Source organism: Microcaecilia unicolor, chromosome 4 (assembly GCF_901765095.1).
Source record: "Microcaecilia unicolor chromosome 4, aMicUni1.1, whole genome shotgun sequence".
In the NCBI taxonomy this organism is placed as follows: Eukaryota; Metazoa; Chordata; class Amphibia; order Gymnophiona; family Siphonopidae; genus Microcaecilia; species Microcaecilia unicolor.
The window spans coordinates 337,102,947-337,124,187 of record NC_044034.1 but is presented as its reverse complement, the minus strand read 5'-3'; the positions used below and the strand labels follow the sequence as shown (position 1 = coordinate 337,124,187).

The following is a 21,241-nucleotide window of genomic DNA, read 5'->3' as shown; positions in this document are numbered from 1 at the left end:
TTGCTTCCCTAGGGTATTCTTGCTGCTTCTGTTACAGAGCTGTCCATTCAAGCTGCGGAAGAAATAGAACCCAGAACGGAAGAGGAGCGTAGGAAATGGGAGGAAGGCCAGATGGACTACATGGGGAAGGATGCTTTTGAGAATATTAAGAAAAGACTGGATCGGTTCTTGCAGTAGCTTTTCCTTTTTCGGTTGCAGGGTGTGTATGTGTTGGCGCATCCGCAGTATGTGAGTCGAACTGTATCCATTCTGTTTTGGAAATGGGTGCTCTGGTCATGGGAAAGTGTTACATCACTGCATTCAGGCTACGAAGAAACATGTTTCATTGAGAAACTAATGTAATTGCACCTCTGCAATGCATAGACCGTTCTTTCCTTAGTGCACATATACTGGGCAGAATTGTATGCTATTAAAAAAAAAAAAAAATTTCAGTGCCTCTTCTGCAGAGCAGGCTGTTGCTAAGTGTCCCTTATCCGTGTCTCTGGATCAGACATGCTGCCTATCAGTACCCTAATTCTCAGCTGGTTGTCAACCATACTCATGGAGTGGTTTCTACGCTCACCAAGGAAACTTGCTACATATGTTCCTGTGAATTCTCCATACGGCGCTATGTAAACAGAGCACTGTGCGCATAATAAATATTAATTTATGTAAAGCAGATATTTAAATGTAGTTTTTCTGCATATGCTCAATAGGGTCCAGGAAGGAAGAACTGCGAGTTCTAAACTGATCTGTTATACCGTGTTTTCCCACAGATGAGAAGGGACTGTGTAGGCACATTCCCGGTGATGACATTGGACAGGTCCAGCATGCCAATGCTCTTGTCCCCCCCCCCCCCCCCCCCCCACACACACTTTTTAGGTTTGTCCTGAGCATATGTGGGTATTGTTGTCTAGGTGGTGTTTCTCCCCCCTCCCCTTCAGTCAGTCTGCTCTGCTTTTCTTTACTTCTGCATGGTTGCAGCTCTCCTCTCCCTCAATGCAGACAACACAGACACACCAAATAACGCTGCTCCAAGAACAGACTTTTTCAGCTTTTCCCAAAAAAAGGAAATGAAGCAATGCCTCATGGGACATAACTAAGGCTTGCCAGTCTCTACACTTCAATGTGTAATTAAACTCTGGTATTCATTGCCAGAGAATGTAGTAAAAGCAGTTAGCTTAGTGGGGTTTAAGAAAAGGTTTTGATGCCTTCCTAAAGGAAACGTCCATAGACCATTATTAAAATAGACTTGGGGAAAAGCCACTGCTTATTTCTAGGATAAGCAGCATAAAATGTATTGTACTTTTTTGGGATCTTGCCAGGTACTTCTGACCTGGATTGGCCACTGTTGGAAACAGGATGCTGGGCTTGATGGACCTTCGCTCTGTCCTGGCATGGCAATACTTATGGCAGCATCAGTAGCATCTTCCCCATGGGTTCAGTTCAGTCTCCACTGGGAGATTTGCCGAGACAGGATGAGCAACCACAGTCCTTTAAGGGCCACAACCCAGTTGGGTTTTAAAGCTTTTTCACAATGAATATGGGTTAGAGCCAACTCTCTTGGCTCTAACCCTCGACTTCTCTTCACCACATTGAACTCGCTCCTCAAGGTGCCCCCTCCCCCAACTCCCCCTTCATTATCTCCTCAGACCCTTGCTGAATTCTTTCATGACAAGGTTCAAAAGATAAACCTTGCATTCTCTACCTTGCCACCTCTCCCTCCACTAGTCCGTTCCCCTCTCTCTCCTCACCCTCATTCCCTTTCCTCCTTTCCTGAAGTTACTATTGAGGAAACTACACTTCTCCTTTCTTCCTCAAAATGTACCACCTGTTCCTCTGATCCCATTCCCACCCACCTTTTTAATGCCATCTCTCCTGCTCTTATTCCTTTCATCTGTCACATTCTCAACCTCTCACTTTCCACTGCGACTGTCCCTGCTGCCTTTAAACATGCTGTGGTCGACCCTACTTGTCCCTCTAATTACCGACCCATCTCCCTCCTTCCCTTTCTCTCCAAATTACTTGAGCGTGCTGTTCACCGCCGCTGCCTTGATTTTCTCTCCTCACATGCTATTCTTGACCCACTACAATCTGGTTTTCGCCCTCTCCACTCAACCGAAACTGCACTTACTAAAGTCTTCAATGACCTATTACTGGCTAAATCCAGATGTCAATATTCCATCCTCATCCTTCTTGATCTTTCCGCTGCTTTTGACACTGTCGATCACAGCATACTCCTCGATACCCTGTCCTCACTTGGATTCCAGGGCTCTGTCCTTTCCTGGTTCTCTTCCTACCTCTCCCTCCGCACCTTTAGTGTTCACTGTAGTGGATCCTCTTCTACTTCTATCCCTCTGCCTGTCGGTGTACCTCAGGGTTCTGTTCTTGGTCCCCTCCTCTTTTCTATCTACACTTCTTCCCTTGGTTCATTAATCTCATCCCATGGCTTTTCCTACCATCTCGATGCTGATGACTCCCAAATCTACCTTTCTACCCCTGATATCTCACCTTGCATCCAAACCAAAGTTTCAGCGTGCTTGTCTGACATTGCTGTCTGGATGTCTCAATGCCACCTGAAATTAAATATGACCAAAACCGAGCTTCTCATTTTCCCCCCCAAACCCACCTCCCCGCTACCCCCTTTTTCTATTTCTGTTGATTGCTCTCTTTCTCCTTGTCTCCTCAGCTCGAAACCTTGGGGTTATCTTTGACTCTTCTCTCTCCTTCTCTGCTCATATCCAGCAGATTGCCAAGACCTGTCGTTTCTTTCTTTACAACATCCGTAAAATCTGTCCCTTTCTTTCTGAGCACTGTACCAAAACCCTCATCCACACCCTTGTCACCTCTCGTTTGGACTACTGCAATCTGCTTCTTGCTGACTTCCCACTTAGTCACCTCTCCCCTCTCCAGTCGGTTCAAAACTCTGCTGCCCGTCTCGTCTTCCGCCAGGGTCGCTTTACTCATACTACCCCTCTCATCAAGTCGCTTCACTGGCTCCCTATCCGTTTTCGCATCCTGTTCAAACTTCTTCTACTAACCTATAAATGTACTCACTCTGCTGCTCCCCAGTATCTTTCCACACTCGTCCTTCCCTACACCCCTTCCCGTGCACTCCGCTTCATGGATAAATCCTTCTTATCTGTTGCCAACTCCAGACTTCGCGCCTTCTGTCTCGCACCCTACGCCTGGAATAAACTTCCTGAGCCCCTACGTCTTGCCCCTTCCTTGACCCATCTTTAAATCTAGATTGAAAGCCCACCTTTTTAACATTGCTTTTGACTCGTAACCACTTGTATCCACTCGCCTCCACCTACCCTCCTCTCCTCTTTCCTCTACACATTAATTGATTTGTTTGCTTTATTTTTTGTCTACTAGATTGTAAGCTCTTTGAACAGGGACTGTCTTTCTTCTATGTTTGTGCAGCGCTGCGTAAACTTTGTAGCGCTATAGAAATGCTAAATAGTAGTAGTAAATTGATTTGCATGTACTGCTTCCATTGAATGAAAATAGATCTCATGCATAATTCATTGTGGAAATCTTGGAACACACAACTGGGTTGTGGTCTGTGAAGGACCATTGTTGCCCACCCCTGCACTTACAAAGAATGCTTCTCTAGTGCACCCACTCATTTGGACACGGGTTGTGCGGACAGCACACCAGGGGTGGGAAGGGTTGGTGGGAGACATGGCTGACAGACTTTGGGCCATTGCTCCCCTCACCCTCTCCCTCTCCAAAGCTCAGCATCAGAGCCCCACTCTGCTTGAGCCATGATGTCAGCAACGTGGTAAAACATGAAGGCAGGCACCAGGTCAGAATAGCTCAGTTCCCTGGCAGAGCATGGGGTGCTTCACCACACTCGGAGGGGAAGAAGACAAAGGACAAACAGTCTTACACCTTGTTCCTTGTAAGTGGTGCCTTCGCATCTAATTGAGACCTATATACCCTACCATCCACAATATCTCTGCTTTCTCTGCAGAAAAGCAGAGGATGTACATGGACTGGTGAGTCCCAAGCTAAAGGGTCACATCTATTCTGATCAGTGACCCAGTTATACAGTAGAACGGAGGCTCAATAAGCAGAATTGCTTGCCTAAAATGGTGCTTCTCTGTAGTGTAGATAGCAAGAGAATGCAGCCGTACTCTCCTGCCCTCCTATCTCCTTTGAGAGTTCATGTAAGACCTGGTAGATATGGACTGAGAGGAGGAGGAGGGTGAGAAGCGTCTTCTGAGCTTGGGGCAGAGCTCTCGTATGCTGAATCTGGCCAAAGCCATCACAAACAGTGGCTGCATTCAGAGAAATTGTGTTAACAGGTAAGCATTGCCTCCTCTAGCCAAGAGCAATCAGGAAGAGAAGAAAAGGGGTAAGGGATGCTCCCTCCCATTTTGGTTTTGCTCATTTTGAAAATGCTACTTGGTGTACAACGAAGTAGCATTGATATTGGTATGGCTCGGTGCAGTTTGTTAACCAACAGCACTATTTTTTTTTACATTTGGAGTTCTTTAAAGCAGGAAAGAGTAGGACATCCTAGATGGCTTTAGGTTATAGGAACAGGGTTGGATCTATGCCTCTGTGGTTCCAGTTTCTTAAACTACAAGTCCACTGATGCAACAGGACAAAACCCAAGACTGGCCCAACCTGTCCCTTATGATACACAGAGCCATTTCAGAAGCCTGAGGGAGTGGAGTGGAGGAGTGGCCTAGTGGTTAGGGTGGTGGACTTTGGTCCTGAGGAACTAGGTTTGATTCCCACTTCAGGCACAGGCAGCTCCTTGTAACTCTGGGCAAGTCACTTAACCCTCCATTGCCCCATGTAAGCCGCATTGAGCCTGCCATGGGTGGGAAAGCGCAGGGTACAAATGTAACAAAAATAAAATAGATACTATTGGAGATTCTACGTGGAATGTTGCTACTATTGGAGATTCTATATGGAATGTTGCTATTCCACTAGCAACATTCCACGTAGAAGGCTGCGCAGGCTTCTGTTTCTGTGAGTCTGACGTGCAGGACGTCAGACTCACAGAAGCAGAAGCCTGCGCAGCCACATTGATGATCTGCAAGGGGCAGGCACAGGCAGCTCCCTGTGACTCTGGGCAAGTCACTTAACCCTCCATTGCCCCATGTAAGCCGCATTGAGCCTGCCATGGGTGGGAAAGCGCGGGGTACAAATGTAACAAAAAAAAAACACATGAGGTTTTTCTAGTCTGTTTATTGAATCTGTCAGTTATCAATAGAAATCAAACAAAATAAAACATGGAAAAGAAAATAAGATGATACCTTTTTTATTGGACATAATACATTTCTTGATTAGCTTTCGAAGGTTGCCCTTCGTCAGATCGGAAATAAGCAAATGTGCTAGCTGACAGTGTATATAAGTGAAAACATTCAAGCATTACTATGACAGTCTGACAGGGTGGGAGGATGGGGGTGGGTCGGAGGTATGCATGGGGACATCAAAGCATATCATTGATATTCTAACAGGATGGGTGTGGATAGGTGAGGGGTGGGGTGATCAACAGAGACATACAGCTTTATGGTTTATAATGGGCTAGGAACCCCAGATCCTTGTTAAGTCCTTTTTGTTGGGTGTTAAAATATTCAATCATTCTGACTTCAAAGGTCTTACGTTCTTGTATGGTTTTAAAGTTACCTTTCAGTATTCTCACTGTGAAATCACTGGTACAGTGTCTGTGAAGTGCTGTCCCACCGGGGTGGGGGCCCTACTGGCTGTATTGTTCATGTGATGTCTATGTAAATTGAATCTTGTCTTAAGCATCTGGCCTGTTTCTCCAATATAGCATCCTTTGTTACATTTTTTACACTGAATGATATATACCACATTGGAAGATGAGCAAGTGAAAGATCCCTTTATGTTGAATATCTTTCCTTTGTGGGTAACTGTGGGGTCCTGTGAAATATGTTTTATTTTTTTTTATTTCTATTGATAACCTTAAGAGTGGACTAACACGGCTACCACACTCCTCTACTTTTGAATCTGTCAAAATTTAAAAATTGTTCACTAACCACCACTGATGACTTGGTGAGTGCATGCTGAAAAATCCCTTCCAGCCTAATGCATCTGGGCGCTGGTGGTGAAGAAGTGAGCTAAATGCTGGAAAATTTGTTTCCCAATTGAATAGACCAAGGTTGGGGAGGGTGATGCTGGTCTGCAAGGGCAGCAAATTACAATGATTTTGTAGAATTGTGTGTGTACTGGCGAATAGTGCATAGTGGTAGGCAGGAAAAGGGTATTTATCCACACTTTGACACTACTTTCAGATACAAGGATGAAACCTTGGTATTTCAGGGTATATGGTATAACATTTCATACTCCTTAAGTGATGTCACACAAAACAAAAAATGGCCTGATGTAATCTGATACATACTGTGTTGATACATGATAGCATATGTTGTTCCAGGAGGCCATAAATTAGGGATGTGTGAACCATTTTTCATGTTTCTGGTTTTCTGATCAAAATGACAGGGACCCCCCCCCCCCCCCCCCTGAAATTTTTGGATTTTTTTTGTTGTGAAATGTGCCCACTACACAAACAGTGCAGCTTCTTTCTGCAAGTGGGTGTACATGTACACGTTTGTAAACAAGTGTGCCCCTCTTTGCAAAAGAGGGCTTACTACAAATTACACTTTTATTAAAAAAAAAAAAAAAAAAAAGCTAAAATTCCCGTAAATGATGTGGGAAACAATATGAAACCAATGTTGGGGCTGCACATCCCTAAAATAATTTGTAAGCACTTATGTTCTGTCCTTTCAGTGAGGTGTGAAAGGCATACCTCTTAAACCAGATCATAGAACATCACTATGATAAGACTTAGAACTCTTGAACCAAAATCATCTTTAATGCAGTAAAGGAAAAAGACTTACAGTTCAGATGTGCTGAATAAGAGTTTTTGCCTTGCAAACTGGGAGTCTGCTCTTGATCAGCTCTCTGTGCAAGACAGAAACAGGAAGGAATTCAACAACATGCTCAGACTAATGCTGTGTTTTTATTCTGATGAAATCTTTAATAGCCTCACAGTAGCTTGCAGGGGGTCATACAGTAGAATTCAGACACAGTTCAGAGGAGAATGCTGCAGACTAACTACTAAAGACCTGATGAAGAAGTTGAGGGGAGGGGGGGAACTAGCCCAGCATGCACAGAGAGCAAGACTAACAGTAGGAAGAGTCTCATAAGTTACAAGGTTCTGGGACATGCATGTCCTCTGGCAGAGCCAGTTACAGAGAATTACAAGATTACGGGGATTTGTAGTGCAAGGGTACAACCTTAAATTGAAGGTACAAGCAATGAATCTATTAGACAATGCTTAACATACATTCATAAACAACAAACAGCCTGCCTCCATGCAAATGGGGGGCAGAAACGAATCAAGCCTTAGTGTTCTCTAGACATTTATCCCTTTAGTGTCCAATGTCCCCACGTATGGCCACCTAAACTTCTGGAAATTATTAAAAACTAATCTGTTCGAAATGGCATACCCTACCGACCCAACCTAAATACCTAAACCCTGCAACACAAGCAAAACCAAAGAGTGTATGGACAAAACATAACTCCCCCTCCCTACGATCCACTATGGTGTCTTGTATACCATTACTCAATTTGTAACCGTTAGACCGGAACTGGCAATTGCCAATATGGTACTATGTAAGCCACATTGAGCCTGCAAATAGATGGGAAAATATGGGATACAAATGCAACAAATAAATAAATAAAAACATTGGACTCTAAAGAGTTAAGGATTTTGTCTACTGTGTCTATGAGTAGATAATCTCGATAAATCAAGTTAAAAATTTTTATACAAACATTTCCCCCCAACTTTAAAGAATGTATTATGTAAGGTAAGAAGGCCATTGGTTCAAATATATTTACTAATGGTTTAGGTTTCAAACTTGTGGTTCAAATAGAAAGCAGGAATGCAGGTTAAACTCTTTGACATGAGGTAGCTGCCATAAAGGCTGTAGCTACCTAACCCCCCCCCCCCCCCCCCCCCAAATTCACACAGCCATGCTGGTGGCTGCCGGTGTGCTATTTGGTCGGCATTGCCGTGCAGCAACCACTAGCTTGGCTTTGTAAATGGGGGGGGGGGGGGGATAAGTCTTTATAAGAACCTGCTCTCTGTCTACAATTTGTGATAGGGCCTAGTGTGTCACTTGAACGTACAGACTATTTTCCTTTCAAGCATGTATTTCACTAACCCATGAACTTCAGCTTTCTCAAAGGAGAGAGGTTATTTGCTTGATGAAACCAATAGTTCCAGAACTCGCATGACTTGGAACAGAAGAAAGAGAGCCTAAATAAAGCATATCTAAGGGGGACTTTTTTATTTGCACTCAGGAAATTACTTTTTAAAAGTGGTTGCCGAACGTTCAGAGGGAGGGGACTTGGGTGTTTATTTCGTGTACCATTTGTTAACCAAATAAAGACTTTTTGCCTCTACCCAGCTACCTGTGTTTGGTTTAATTTAAAAACAAGAACTGATGTGATTTTCTGTGTGGTTTGGAGCTGAATCTGACTTGCGTGTGCTTGTGTGTTCCATAATGTCATATTCCCCTTCCCCCGAGGGAAGGACAGGTTATTTGTAACCTTGTGTAACAGCATACATGCAAAAGAGCAAAACTCTGGCAACAAATACTTGAACGTAAGTGATTGTGGCAGGAAATTTTATGAATCTGTAGGGTGTATTTTAATTTTTTTTTAATTGTTTTGCTGCTTTCAGACTATTGGTACAAAATGTTTTACATGCATTACTTCCTGAATGTTTAAAGAAAACACCCACACATGAATACCAGTCACATAAGCTTAACTATCATAGACTACTAACTACAATGCAGTGGAGGATTTGGTAGGACCTTTATCTCCTTTTCAGGTAGGAAAACATTAATTGAAATAATGATTTCCCCTAGATGGCTATATGCTCTACAAACTCTCCCTATAGTGAGACGATTGGATGTCTTTATGGAGGTAATTTGGGCGCTTTTGCTGGGGGGGGGGGGGAGGGAGGGAAGCCTAAGCTCCGATATGACTTTTTTCATTGACAATTGGTCGAACGGAGGCCTGGGTATCCCTGACATTAGACTTTGTAACTGGGCATTCTTTGGATAAGGGCTCACATGGTGATCTGTGCTAACCAGATAGTTCACGGTAATGTAGATGCACTGATGAGCGCAGGAATGCCCAACATCCACCCCTTCCAAGAAAAAATAAAAATATGTATTTTAGTGTATGGTTGGCATGTGCTGATTTGGCTGTTTTATTACAGGATGTCTGAGCATGTTCTACAGTACCTTTTAAGCTGTGTGAAGTGTACGTCAGCACCTAACGCAGCTTCGTAAAAGGACCCTTTTGAGAAAGATGGTAATTGGTCTATTTAGAAGACACTCAGTCCCAGTAAATATTCAAACTTAAAACGTCACTAAATTCCAAATGTAGGGGTGGATTTAGGGAAGGGACTATATAAGTTAGTAGCTTAGCACTGATTTTCAGCACCAGGCTTATAAATCTAGGCAAATGAATAGTAGACCTGTATTTATAAACATAACTTTAAGGGGGCCTTTTGCTAAGGTGTGCTAGCAGGGCAGGAAGCTGCTATTTTGATGGTATGCCTACTAGGAGTCCATCCCTCCTTCATCAAGGTTGGGGGGGGGGGGGGGAGACTACCGCTTGGCCACCAGAGCTAGTCTTTGGGATGGGAGGGCATGGCCAGAGTCCCACTAGACCACAATGATGATTTTTTTTTTTTGGGGGGGGGGTAGGGGTCCATTGGACCACCACACCCCTATGTCTTTGGGGGGGGGGGGCTGGGGTTCACCAGACCAGACAAGGCTCCCTATTCCCCCTCTGAGGTGGTGTGGGGTATGCTGCGGGAGGAGTTCCTTTACGTGGTGCGTTGTCTGCTGAGCATTGGGGAGGAATAGGTGATGACCCGTTCATCATGCAGTTGCATGGTCATTGCACTCGAGAGCCAGCGAGCTCGTTATTTCATGCACTTGCTGGCTCTGAGCATTCGGCGGTAGCAAATGTGGGTTCTAGTCAGGCGCTAATGGCCTCTACTTGCCTGCATTTGCTTCTGAGCATCGGGGCCTAGATAATCACATTCCTACTTACCTATCCGTACTTACTATACCCATTATGTATCTGCTTTTTCCTTTTGTTCCCTCAACAACTTACTTTTAGAATGGTCTTTCTCTTCCCCTTCAATCTGACTTGTCAAATAAAACCTTTAGGATCCTCTTAAAAACCCATTGCTTTAGTATAGCTGTTGGTGAGCCATTGGAGGGGGGCTAAGGAATTGGCGCAAACTCTGCTGGTTGAGCGATTGTGACTAAACTCTGGCCTGTGTGTGTGTTTCTTAATTACAGGTAACTTTTCTTTTGCTGTTATGGAGTTCCATTCCTTTTCCTGAAATTATATTGTACACTCCCATGTCTTGCTTTGCAAAAAAGCAGTATAGAAAATTTGTAATGAGGTTATAGTTGTCATTTTCAATTAGAGTGGTGAGGGTCCACCAAGCCTGGTTAAGTTAGGCCTTGGGGGGGGGGGGGGGCTGATCAGATTGTTGTCAGGGGTCTGGGAGGGGGAATAAGTTTCAGGGTGCTACCTGGTCATTATGTGGGTGCTGGTTAATATTTAGAGTCAGTTCACAGCACCAGCATAGCTAGCTAGACAGGACTGTTAGCTAACCAAGCACGTAAGACTGAATTAGACAAGTGATATAACTTCTGCCTTCTTCCCGCTTGTCTCTAAGAATGCCTCTCTCCTGGCTGGTTCTTAGATGGCTTCTTATTGCTGATATTCAGCAGCCCTGCCTAGTTAAGGGCCGCTGGATATCGTTGGCTGGCCCACTGAGCATAATTTAAGTGGGCCAGAGCTGCCTCTTGCCCTTTACATTGCTTTGAATTTCAGCCCCTAGTCATTCAACTCTAGATTCTATATGTGATGTGACAACTTGTGCCTGTTAACTTGTGTGCATGCCTAATTTACGGATTCTATTCCATTAGTTAATTAACCTATTAGTGTTGATAGCCAATTTGCAATACCAATTGGCAATAATTGGAATTTATGCTTGCATCTTTTTAGTCATATTCTAAAAAGAGGCGCCCGTAGATTCTAATGCGCATTGCTGAGAAGGGGGCACAGCAGTGGGAGGAGTATGGGTGTAACAGTGCCATCCAGGGGCGTAGCCAGACTTAGGCGGGAGGGGGGCACAAAGCCCAAGGTGAGGGGGCACATTTTTACCACCACCACCACCTTTGCCCCCCCCCGTGCCAACCCTCCCCCGCCATTTTTAACCCCTCCGCCATTTTGACCTCTCCGCTGCCACCACCACCTTTAACCCCCCCCCCAGCGCCAACCCACCCCTGCCGCTGCCATCGGGTACCTTTGCTGGCGGTGGCCCCCAATCCCCGCCAGCCGAAGTCCCCTTCTCTGGCATTGCCGCGTTGCTGATCTGCAAGGTTAGGCTTCTGTTTCTGTGAGTCTGACGTCGTACAACGTGCAGGATGTTAGACTCACAGAAGCCTGCCCTTGCAGATCAGCAACGCGGCCGTGCCGGAGAAGGGGACCCCCACCAGCAAAGGTACACAACGGCGGGGGAGGGGGTCGAAGAGGTTGGCAGTAGGGGGGCCCAGGACCAAATCTACGGGGGCCCATACCCCTGTGGCCCCATGTAGCTACGCTCCTGGTGCCATCAGTCAAATGTATGCATGTTAGAATGTGGTGCAATACATGTACATTTATACCCTGTTTTCATTGGCATAAATGGCTGCATCTTAATGTAAGCATTTTTGTCCATCCTATGCACTATTCTATATACCAGGCTTTACTGTTGACATGGTTTACAGAGTAGCACCAAGAAAACAAGAAGGCAGCTGATCCGCAAAATCCAACGTGGAAGCAAACAGAAGCGGATCAATCAAGGTGTAGTGTTCAACTTTATTATTAAAAATAAACGCCCGACACAGACTGTGTTTCGCCCACTAGGGCTGCGTCAGGGGCTTGAAAACGAAAGCAGGTTCACAACAGAGCAAAAAAAAAAAAAACCCCAGCATAATGCGTTCCTCCAAAACTAGCTCAATCCACTTAGCAGGCTGAAGACATCTGATCTGGTCCCTGTTTCATGCGTTTTTTTAGAAATAAAGTTGTGCACTACACCTTGATCCACTTCTGTAACACAGTAGCACTACATAACATTATTTGATTATGTCTACAATTAACGCATCCTATATTGAATTTGGCCCTTAATGGCTGTACGGCTCCTGGTGTAAACTGAGTGCTCTGGAACTCTGATTTAGGCATAACTCCCACATGGAATTTATATGTTGGAAATAGATTCTGATGGTTAATTTTTAATATTCTTTTTCTGGTGCATAATTAATTATGCTTTGTGTGTGAGACACTCTGGCCTTGAGGCCATTTTTTTTTTTGGGGGGGGGGGGGGAGATATTTTGTGGTGACAAAACAGAATATGATTTTAAGTATAATTTGAGAGTAGATTTCTTTTAGGTTCCATGGAGACGATCTACAGGACTTGACCCCTTCTTACCTTCATACTCCTTACTCAGTAGCAGCAGAAGAAGGAATTACCTTTCTCAGATTTGCCTACTAGAAAACAGAAAACCTTACCTGCTCTCCTTCCCACTGCCAGGAAAGCAGGGCATCTTAAGTCAGTGCCTCCTCTGCCAATGTGACATTTTAATGTGTGGTAATCTCTCAGAACCCACCGGCTTCGTATGTTCAGATGTCAAAACCAGTAGCGTGAAGCTGGTCACGTGCTGGTAGAAGAGAGTGGAGATGTTCAGGCAACACTTGGCTTGGTGCACCCTGCAGGGGCAGGCCACAGACAGCTTATAAGTGCTGCTGCCATTGCCTGGGTGAAGACTGGAGAGAGAATTTTTGAGGTGGGGGGGCAGAGGGCCCGGCATGACAGGGTGTGTACATCACTGACATATCTAGTTTAAATACGCCCTTGCCCTGGGCAAGCCATTTAAATGGCCAGAACCCTCTTCTGGCCATTTATAAATTGCTTTGAATATTGGACCCCATATAAATGCCTATATTTATTTTAGTGCATTTCTACCCCACATTTACCCACATAAGCAGGTGCAATGTTGGCTTACAATAAATCAGGTGGTTACAATACATGACAAAGATGGCACAAGTAACAAAGTGACAGGGGGTAGGGACAGGAGAAAACACAGAGGAAATGACAGGGGCGAGGCGACGGCAAGTGGGATATGCTAAATAGTGGAGCTGCCTGTGGAATAAGCCTTGCTGAATAAGAACGTCTTTAAGGACTTCAACAGTTGGTGGTCGGCAAGCTCCTTAAGCTGTTTTGGCAGGACATTCCAATATTTCGGACTGGCGTAAGGGAAGGATGATGCAAGAAGAGTCTTATATTTAACACTCCTGCAGGTTGGAAAATGCTGAATCAAATGGACACCACTTGTCTAAAAAATTAAGGATATTCAAAAGCACTTAACGAGCTACTATAAATTCTTACAGTCCACTCTGTCATCTAGATTTGGGGGGGGGGGGGGGGGGGGCGGCAGAGCATTGACAATCCACTTAACTATCCCTTCAGTATCCATACAGCTAAAAGTTTAATTCAGGCTTCCTAAATTGAACTGCTTTGTTATATGGATCATGGCTGCACATATATATATGTATTCAGTACTACCGCTTTTATGGATAGTGGTACTGATCTGTGTAAAATATAAAAAATGTCACTACAAGTGCTGGTTGACACAGTGTGAGTGTAGATTTAAATACTGACCTGTATTTGTTATTGTACCTGTTGCAGTCAGATTATGATTAACTAAGCATTCTGTCTGTGTTTGTAGGGAAAAGCCTTAGCAAATCAAGAGGGAAAACGTTCTGCCATTAAGTAAAAGTGCATTAGACAATGAAATTAGTATGTCCATCAGTTTCAATAAATCTGCTGACAAGTTCGATTTTAAGCCTTATATTTCAGTCTAGGAGTAGGATTGTGACTTTTAAAAGCTTTCACAGGCACCAACAGTGCTTTTTGTAGTTAAGTAGGTTTTAATCGATTCAAACAATTAAAGAACTCAATGCATGTTATTTCAAATGATATATTAAAATTCAATATTTCTTTACAGTGATTTATAACGGAGGCTATACAGCACTTAGTATAGCTGAACCAGCAATTTAGACAATTCAGGGATTATATCACACTAGCTGATTTCAGTGGCTAATCTAGGCTACAGTGAGGAAAAATTATTTTGGAAGTTGATTACATGAGTTTGTCATGTTGAATCAAGTTGGTTATGGGGGCAGTTCTATAAATAGGTGCCTTGAGGTAGGTATGCTAATGCCAAGTGCTAATTTTTTTTTTATTTTATTTTATTTGTTGCATTCGTATCCCACATTTTCCCACCTATTTGCAGGCTCAATGTGGCTTACGTGGAGGGGCATAATTGAACGGGGCCGGCCATCTCCAAGGCTGGCCCCGGAAAGCGGCATACCCGACTGTATTATCGAAACAAGATGGCCGGCCATCTTTCGTTTCGATAATATGGTCAGGGCCGGCGTTAGAGATGGCCACCATTGGTTTCCCGCCGATAATGGAAACTAATGGCGGCCATCTCAAACCCGGCCAAATCCAAGGCATTTGGTCGTGGGAGGAGCCAGCGTTTATAGTGCAATGGTCCCCCTCACATGCCAGGACACCAACCGGGCACCTACATGTGGGTTTCAGGTAGGTTTTGGAGGGCTCACATCACCACAAGTGTAACAGGTTAGGGGGGGGGATGGGTCTGGGTCTGGGTCTGGGTCCACCTGCCTGAAGTCCACTGCAGCACCCACTAAAACTGTTCCAGGGACCTGCATACTGCTGTCATGGAACTGGGTATGACATTTGAGGCTGGCATAGAAGCTGGCACAAAAATGTTTAAAAATAATTTTTTTTCAGTGGGAGGGGGTTGGTGACCACTGGAGTAAGGGGAGGTGTTCCCCGATTCCTTCCAGTGGTCATCTGGTCAGTTGGGGCACTTTTTTGAGGCTTGGTCCTAAAAATAAATGGACCAAGTGAAGCCGGCCAAGTGCTCGTCAGAGCCAGCCTTCTTTTTTCCAAACCACGCCCCCATCCTGCTTTCCGTACCCTGCCGAAACGCCCCCTTGAACTTTGGCTGGCCCTGCAACGGAAAGCAGTTGAAGCCGGCCAAAATCGGCTTTCGATTATACCAATTTGGCCGGGTTTAGGAGATGGCCGGCCATCTCCTGATTTGTGTCGGAAGATGGCCGCCCTTCTCATTCGAAAATAAGCAGGATAGTACCGGAGAGGTGTTTGCCGACTTCAGTATGAACAAATACAAAGTGATGTTGTGGTAAAATAAGGTTCATGTGGAACAGACACTTTAGGGAATCGTAGAGCGGAAGAGTTATATTATGTCATTACGTGCTTTGGTTTTGTTGTGTTGCAGAGTTCAGGCATTTAAGTTGGATTGGTAGGGTATGCCTTTTTAAACAGGTTAGTTTTTAGTGACTTCTGAAAGTTTAGGTGGTCATACGTTGTTTTCACGGCTTTTGGTAATGCGTGCCACAGTGCTGTGCTTAAGTAGGAAAAACTGGATGCATAAGTTGATTTGTATTTAAGTCCTTTGCAGCTTGGGTAGTGGAGATGTTCGTGTTGATTCGGATGTATTTGTGGTTGGTAGGTCTATGAGGTCTGTCATGTATCCCGGGGCGTTGCCGTAGATAATTTTGTGAACCAGGGTGCAGATTTTGAAAGCAATACGTTCTTTGATTGGGAGCCAGTGCAGTTATTGGCGTCTGTGTGCCAAAATGCCATTATAGAGTACTAGGGCAGTAGTTCCCAAATCTGGTCCAGCCAGTCAGGTTTTCAGGATGTCCACAATGACTGTCAATGAGAGAGATCTGCATGCACTGCCTCCACCTCATGCAAATTTATCTCATGAGTCTCCATTGTGGATATACTGACAACCTGACTGACTGGCAAAGTTGCCAGGTCTGCGGGTTTCCTGCCCAACTGGGCGGCTTTCTGCGACCGGTTGTGGGCAATTTTTGCCGGCTGTGGGCTGCGGGAAATTGGGCGGCTTTTAAAAAGCCGTGGTGCGGATTTGGGCACTTTTCTGGGGCTTCTATTGGTCCAATTTGGTCCAATAGAAACCCCGCAAAGGCTGGGTTAATGTCAGGGGCGGGGTTAGCTACGTCGGGGGTGGGGTTAGTGACGTCGGCGGCTACGTTGGGGCGGGGTTAGTGACGTCAGTGGCTACATTGGGGGTGGGGTTAATGACATCAGAGGGTATGTCAGGGGCGCGGTTAAAGACGGGGGCGGGTTTTGGGCAGGGAAAATGTTTTTCAATCTGGCAACACTGCTGACTGGGGTGCCTCCAGGATCAGGTTTGAGAACCACTCTACTAAGGTGCATCAATACTGACATACCCAAAGTTGTGTGTGAACAGTTACACCAGGTGAACGGCAGGTGTAAATGTTTGGGTCTAAGTAAATGGGCTTAGCATGCGTTAACAGGGGACTTGCCTGTCCACTAGGCCCATTCTTAGCACAACCAGGAACTAGGGCAATTTCTCTTTCAGGTTGTGTGCTTGTGTTTGCGTGAGCACACATAATTTGAAAAGAATTGACGGGGGAGCACTTACTGCCTTCTATTTAGTTTTGCTAAGATCACCTGAGTTATGGATACATTCACCAGTTAGCACATGGTAATCAGAACATGCTAACGGGATAGTGCATCCATGCCTATTCTCTACCCTAACACACCCTTTCCAGAACAGTTAAAAAAAAATACCGCATACCTAGTGCTTGCAAACAAGTTACTTAATGCGAAATGCTTTAATATGCTTTGCAGCAAGCGTTTTCATGTGTGCTAAGCACATGGTCTGGTTGGACACTCTTAGTAGACATACCTCTCTGTGTTCCTGAGCTGCATATAACTTTAAGGGTTATTCTCAACAAGCTCATTAATATTTACTCCACAGCTTTCCTCAGTTGTTAAATTCTTGTTTTTCAAGCTCTAGATGATCCACTCCGCATGGCCCTTTCTACGTTATACTGCTTTGTCATCAATCAGCTTGACTACTGTAATTTCCTACAGTGAGGCATCGGAGCCAAAGATCTAAAATGCCTTCAACGTATCCAGAACACGGCTGTGTTGCTAATTACTGGCCATAAATGGTACAACCATGTCACACTGGCTCCCCGTCCCTACGTCTCACCACATCCTCTTAAAACGTCTGTGTACACTAAAAAAAAAAAAAAAAAATCTGTGCAACTGGAAACCGTCATTTCTTTCCTGATTTTTGGTTCCTTACTGCCCAAGCCAAACCCTTTGCTCACTTCAGCCGAAGGGGAAATGGGACTTGATATCTGGGCAAAGTCACTTAACCCTCCATTGCCTGCCGCATTGAGCCTGCCATGAGTGGGAAAAGCGTGGGGTACAAATGTAACAAAAATAAAAACAAAAAAATAAATATACTGCCTTTCTGAGGTTTTTACAACTACATTCAAAGTGGTTTACATATATTCAGGCACTTATTTTGTACCAGGGGCAATGGAGGGTTAAGTGACTTGCCCAGAGTCACAAGGAGCTGCAGTGGGAATTGAACTCAGTTCCCCAGGATCAAAGTCCACTGCACTAACAGCTAGGCTATTCCTCCATTCCAGAACAGACTTGTGCCTTCCTTTTGTGATATTGTACATGACTCTGTCTGGTGTTTGAATTTTTTTGTATTTCTGGTCAGGGTCCAGAACTGGTGGGATGCCTTGCCCAGCCACCTTTGCCTCCAAGCTGCCTCCTACCTTTTTAAGACCGAGCTGAAAACCCACCTATTTACCTCTGCTTATTCCTATTTGACTATCCTTGTAGTGAGCTTAGATTACACAGCTGTCCTTGTGTGTTTCTCTTCCTCCCCTTTTCCTATCCTTATTGTAGTGCTCCCGTCTGCTGCCTTTTTTTGTGTGTACTGTGCCTCTCTTCTCTTTATTTCTTGCTCTTAAGTTAGATTGTAAGCCGTACTGACATTTATTTGATGGGTGAGATAAGTCTTTCAATAAATTTTAAGCTGGGAGACATGCTCATGCCCCTCCTCCCCCTTGCAGTTAAGTGTTAATGCACTTAACCCTCTATTTTATAAAGTAGCTCATATATGTGACCATCGCTGTAGAGAGGTGACTAAAGTTACTAGCAACAAAAAACAGAAGTTCAAGCATGTGACTTCTGCAGACTGATTATAGATCAATGACATGAAACATTGGTTGTTTTCAACGTTTTGGATCTGCTATTTTAGTCATTTTTCCCTAGAGCCAGTCACATAGACAGGAATTCTATAAATGGTGTTCAATAATTGGTACTGGTGAAGATCAGCACTAAAGGACACCTGCGCTTTATTGAATAGCGCTGATTTCTGCCCCCGACTCTGGGCACCAGACTTATGCCTCCTACTACTACTACTATTAAACATTTCTATAGCGCTACTAGACTTACACAGTGCTGTACAAATGAACATGAAAAGACAGTCCCTGCTCAACAGAGCTTACAATCTAAATTGGGAACAGACAGCTAGGGGTGGGGAAATTGCAGTGGTAGGGGTGATAAGTGAGGGTGTTGAGTAAGAGAGTCATGGTTAGGAGTCAAAAGCAGTAGCAAAGAGGTGGGCTTTAAGCCTAGACTTGAAGACAGCCAGAGACTGAGCCTGACGTACTGGCTCAGGGAGTCTATTCCAGGCATAGGGAGCAGCGAGATAGAAGGAACGGAGGCGGGAGTTAGCAGTGGGGGAGAAGGGGGACGACAGGAGACATTTACCCAGCGAACGGAGTTCAAGGGGAGGAGTGTAGGGAGAGATGAGAGCAGAAAGGTACTGAGGAGCTGCGGAGTGGATGCACTTGTATGCCTGCTGAAAGAAACCTGGAGTAAATCCTGGCGTCCAAATTTGGTGAGACCCATTATTCTATAGCACTGCAATCAACTCTTTGGAACACCCTTAATCTGCCCATGCTCCTCCCATGGCCATTCCCCTTTTGGGTTGCATGCTATGGGATTTAGGCACTCATTGTTATAGATTACCATGCATCCAGATGTGTGTGCAAATCCTAAATGGTGCCATTTTAATGGCAATAATTGGTTGTTAGCATCCATTTATTGATGGCTACTAGTTCATTAGCCAATTAAGTTGCATGCATATCTCAGAAGTGTGCCCCCAATTGGGGTGCCACATATAGAATCCTATGTGTATATGGTGTGTGTAACTGCACACATGCATTAGATGCAAGCATATAAAAGGGCAATTATATAGCTGCTTTTTGAAGGAGCTCAAGAACAATCCATTATTTTCTAATCCATGAACATGTGTTAGGATTATTTAGTTTCAAGTGCAAAGCCAGTAGGAAGCAATTGCCTTCTATGCTTAGTAGATGGTTGAACCCAGCATGTCGAGCATAAGAGGTTGATCCATACAGTGGCGTACCAAGGGGGGGGGGCGGTGGGGGCGGTCCGCCCCGGGTGCCAGTGGGTGGGGGGGGGGTGCTCCGCTCCCGCCGCCTCCTCCTTTAAACAAAAATCGGCGAAGCAGCGTCGCAGGCAGCGCCTCCGCTGCCCTGCTTGTGAAAAAATGAAATCTCTCCTTCTCCTCGTCTTGACGTCGACTCGGGCCTTCCAATCAATCACTATGTCCCGCCCTCCTCTAAGGTAACTTCCGCGAGGGCGGGCGCCGGGCGGGACATAGTGATTGATTGGAAGGCCCGAGTCGACGTCAAGACGAGGAGAAGGAGATTTGATTTTTTTACAAGCAGCAGGGCAGACGAGGCGCTGCCTGCGATGCTGCTTCGCCGATTCAGACAGTAGTGAGAACGGGACTGAGGTGGGGAAGGAGAGGGGCGAAAGGGACTGGGGTGGGGGTGTTCAGAGGGGGAAAGGGAGGGGAGAAGGGGACTGGGGTGGGGGTCTCAGACAGGGGAGGGGAGAAGGGGACTGGGTTGGGGATCTAAGATGGGAGACGGGGAGGGGAGAAGGGGACTGGGGTGGGGGTCTCAGACAGGGGAGGGGGAGGGGAGAAGGGGACTGGAGTGGGGATCTCAGACGGGAGAAGGGAAGGGGAGGGGAGAAGGGGACTGGAGTGGGGATCTCAGACGGGAGAAGGGAAGGGGAGGGGAGAAGGGGACTGGGATGGGGGTCTCAGACAGGGGAGGGGAGAAGAGGACTGGGGTGGGGGTGTTCAGAGGGGAAAAGGGGAGGGGAGAAGAGGACTGGGGTGGGGATCTCAGACGGGGGAGGGGGAGGGGAGAAGGGGACTGGGGTGGGGTCTCAGATAGGGGAGGTGGAGGGGAGAAGGGGACTGGGTTGGGGATCTCAGATGGAAGACAGGGAGGGGAGAAGGGGACTTGGGTGGGGTCTCAGACAGGGGAGGGGGAGGGGAGAAGGGGACTGGGGTGGGGGTCTCAGACAGGAGAAGGGGAAGGGAGAAGGGGACTGGGGTGGGGGTGTTCAGAGGGGAGAAGGGGGCTGGAACTGGGGGCTGAAAAAAGAGTCAGAGAGAGAGATGACAGATCCTAGATGGAAGGGGGAGCAAGAGGGAGGGCAGACCCTGGATGGATGGGAGAGGGAGGGCAAATGGTGGATTGAAGGGGCAGAGAGAAAGGGCAGACAGTGGAGTGGATGGAAGGGAAAGGGCAGACAGTGAATGGAAGGGGCAGAGATAGAGGGCAGATGTGGATGGAAGGAGCAGGGAGAGAGGGCAGACATTGGATGGAGGGGACAGCAGAGAGGGCTGACACTGGATGGCAGAGAACGAAGACAGATGCTGGATGGAAGGAAGACGGTGAAAAGAAGATGAGGAAAGCAGAAACCAGAGACAACAAACTGTAAATAAAATATATATTTTTGTTTTTTGCTTTAGGATAAAGTAGTATTGTAGCTGTGTTAATAAATGTTTATAATAGAACATGTAAACAAGGTAATCTTTTTATTGGACTAATTTTAATACATTTTGATTAACTGTCGGAGAACAAAACCCCCTTCCTCAGGTCAGGATCGGATACTGTAACAGCACTATACTGTACTGACCCGAGGACGGAGGTTTTGGCCTCTGAAAGCTAAATGTATTAGTCCAATAAAATGGTATTATTTTACTTTCTATATTTGTTTTATTTCTATTTGTTAATTTGTAAAGTGGTGATCGGATTTGTTAGTTTTTTCAAATTTACATCCACTGTCTTTATATTTTGCACAGTACTAGGGGACAGTTTCTGTTTCTGT

General features: G+C 45.5%; 1 protein-coding gene across 4 annotated transcripts in view; it reads left to right on the top strand.

Moving 5' to 3' along the window:
- Positions 1–408, top strand: part of GYG2 (glycogenin 2) — a 99,904-nt gene extending 99,496 nt beyond the window's left edge. For all 4 annotated transcript variants that reach the window (XM_030202081.1, XM_030202082.1, XM_030202080.1 and 1 more), the window contains one exon: positions 13–408. In XM_030202081.1, coding sequence (XP_030057941.1) covers positions 13–177 — 165 coding nt within the window. In that variant the 3' untranslated portion in view covers positions 178–408. The remainder of the gene's footprint in view (positions 1–12) is intronic.
- The last annotated feature ends 20,833 nt before the right edge of the window (positions 409–21,241 follow it).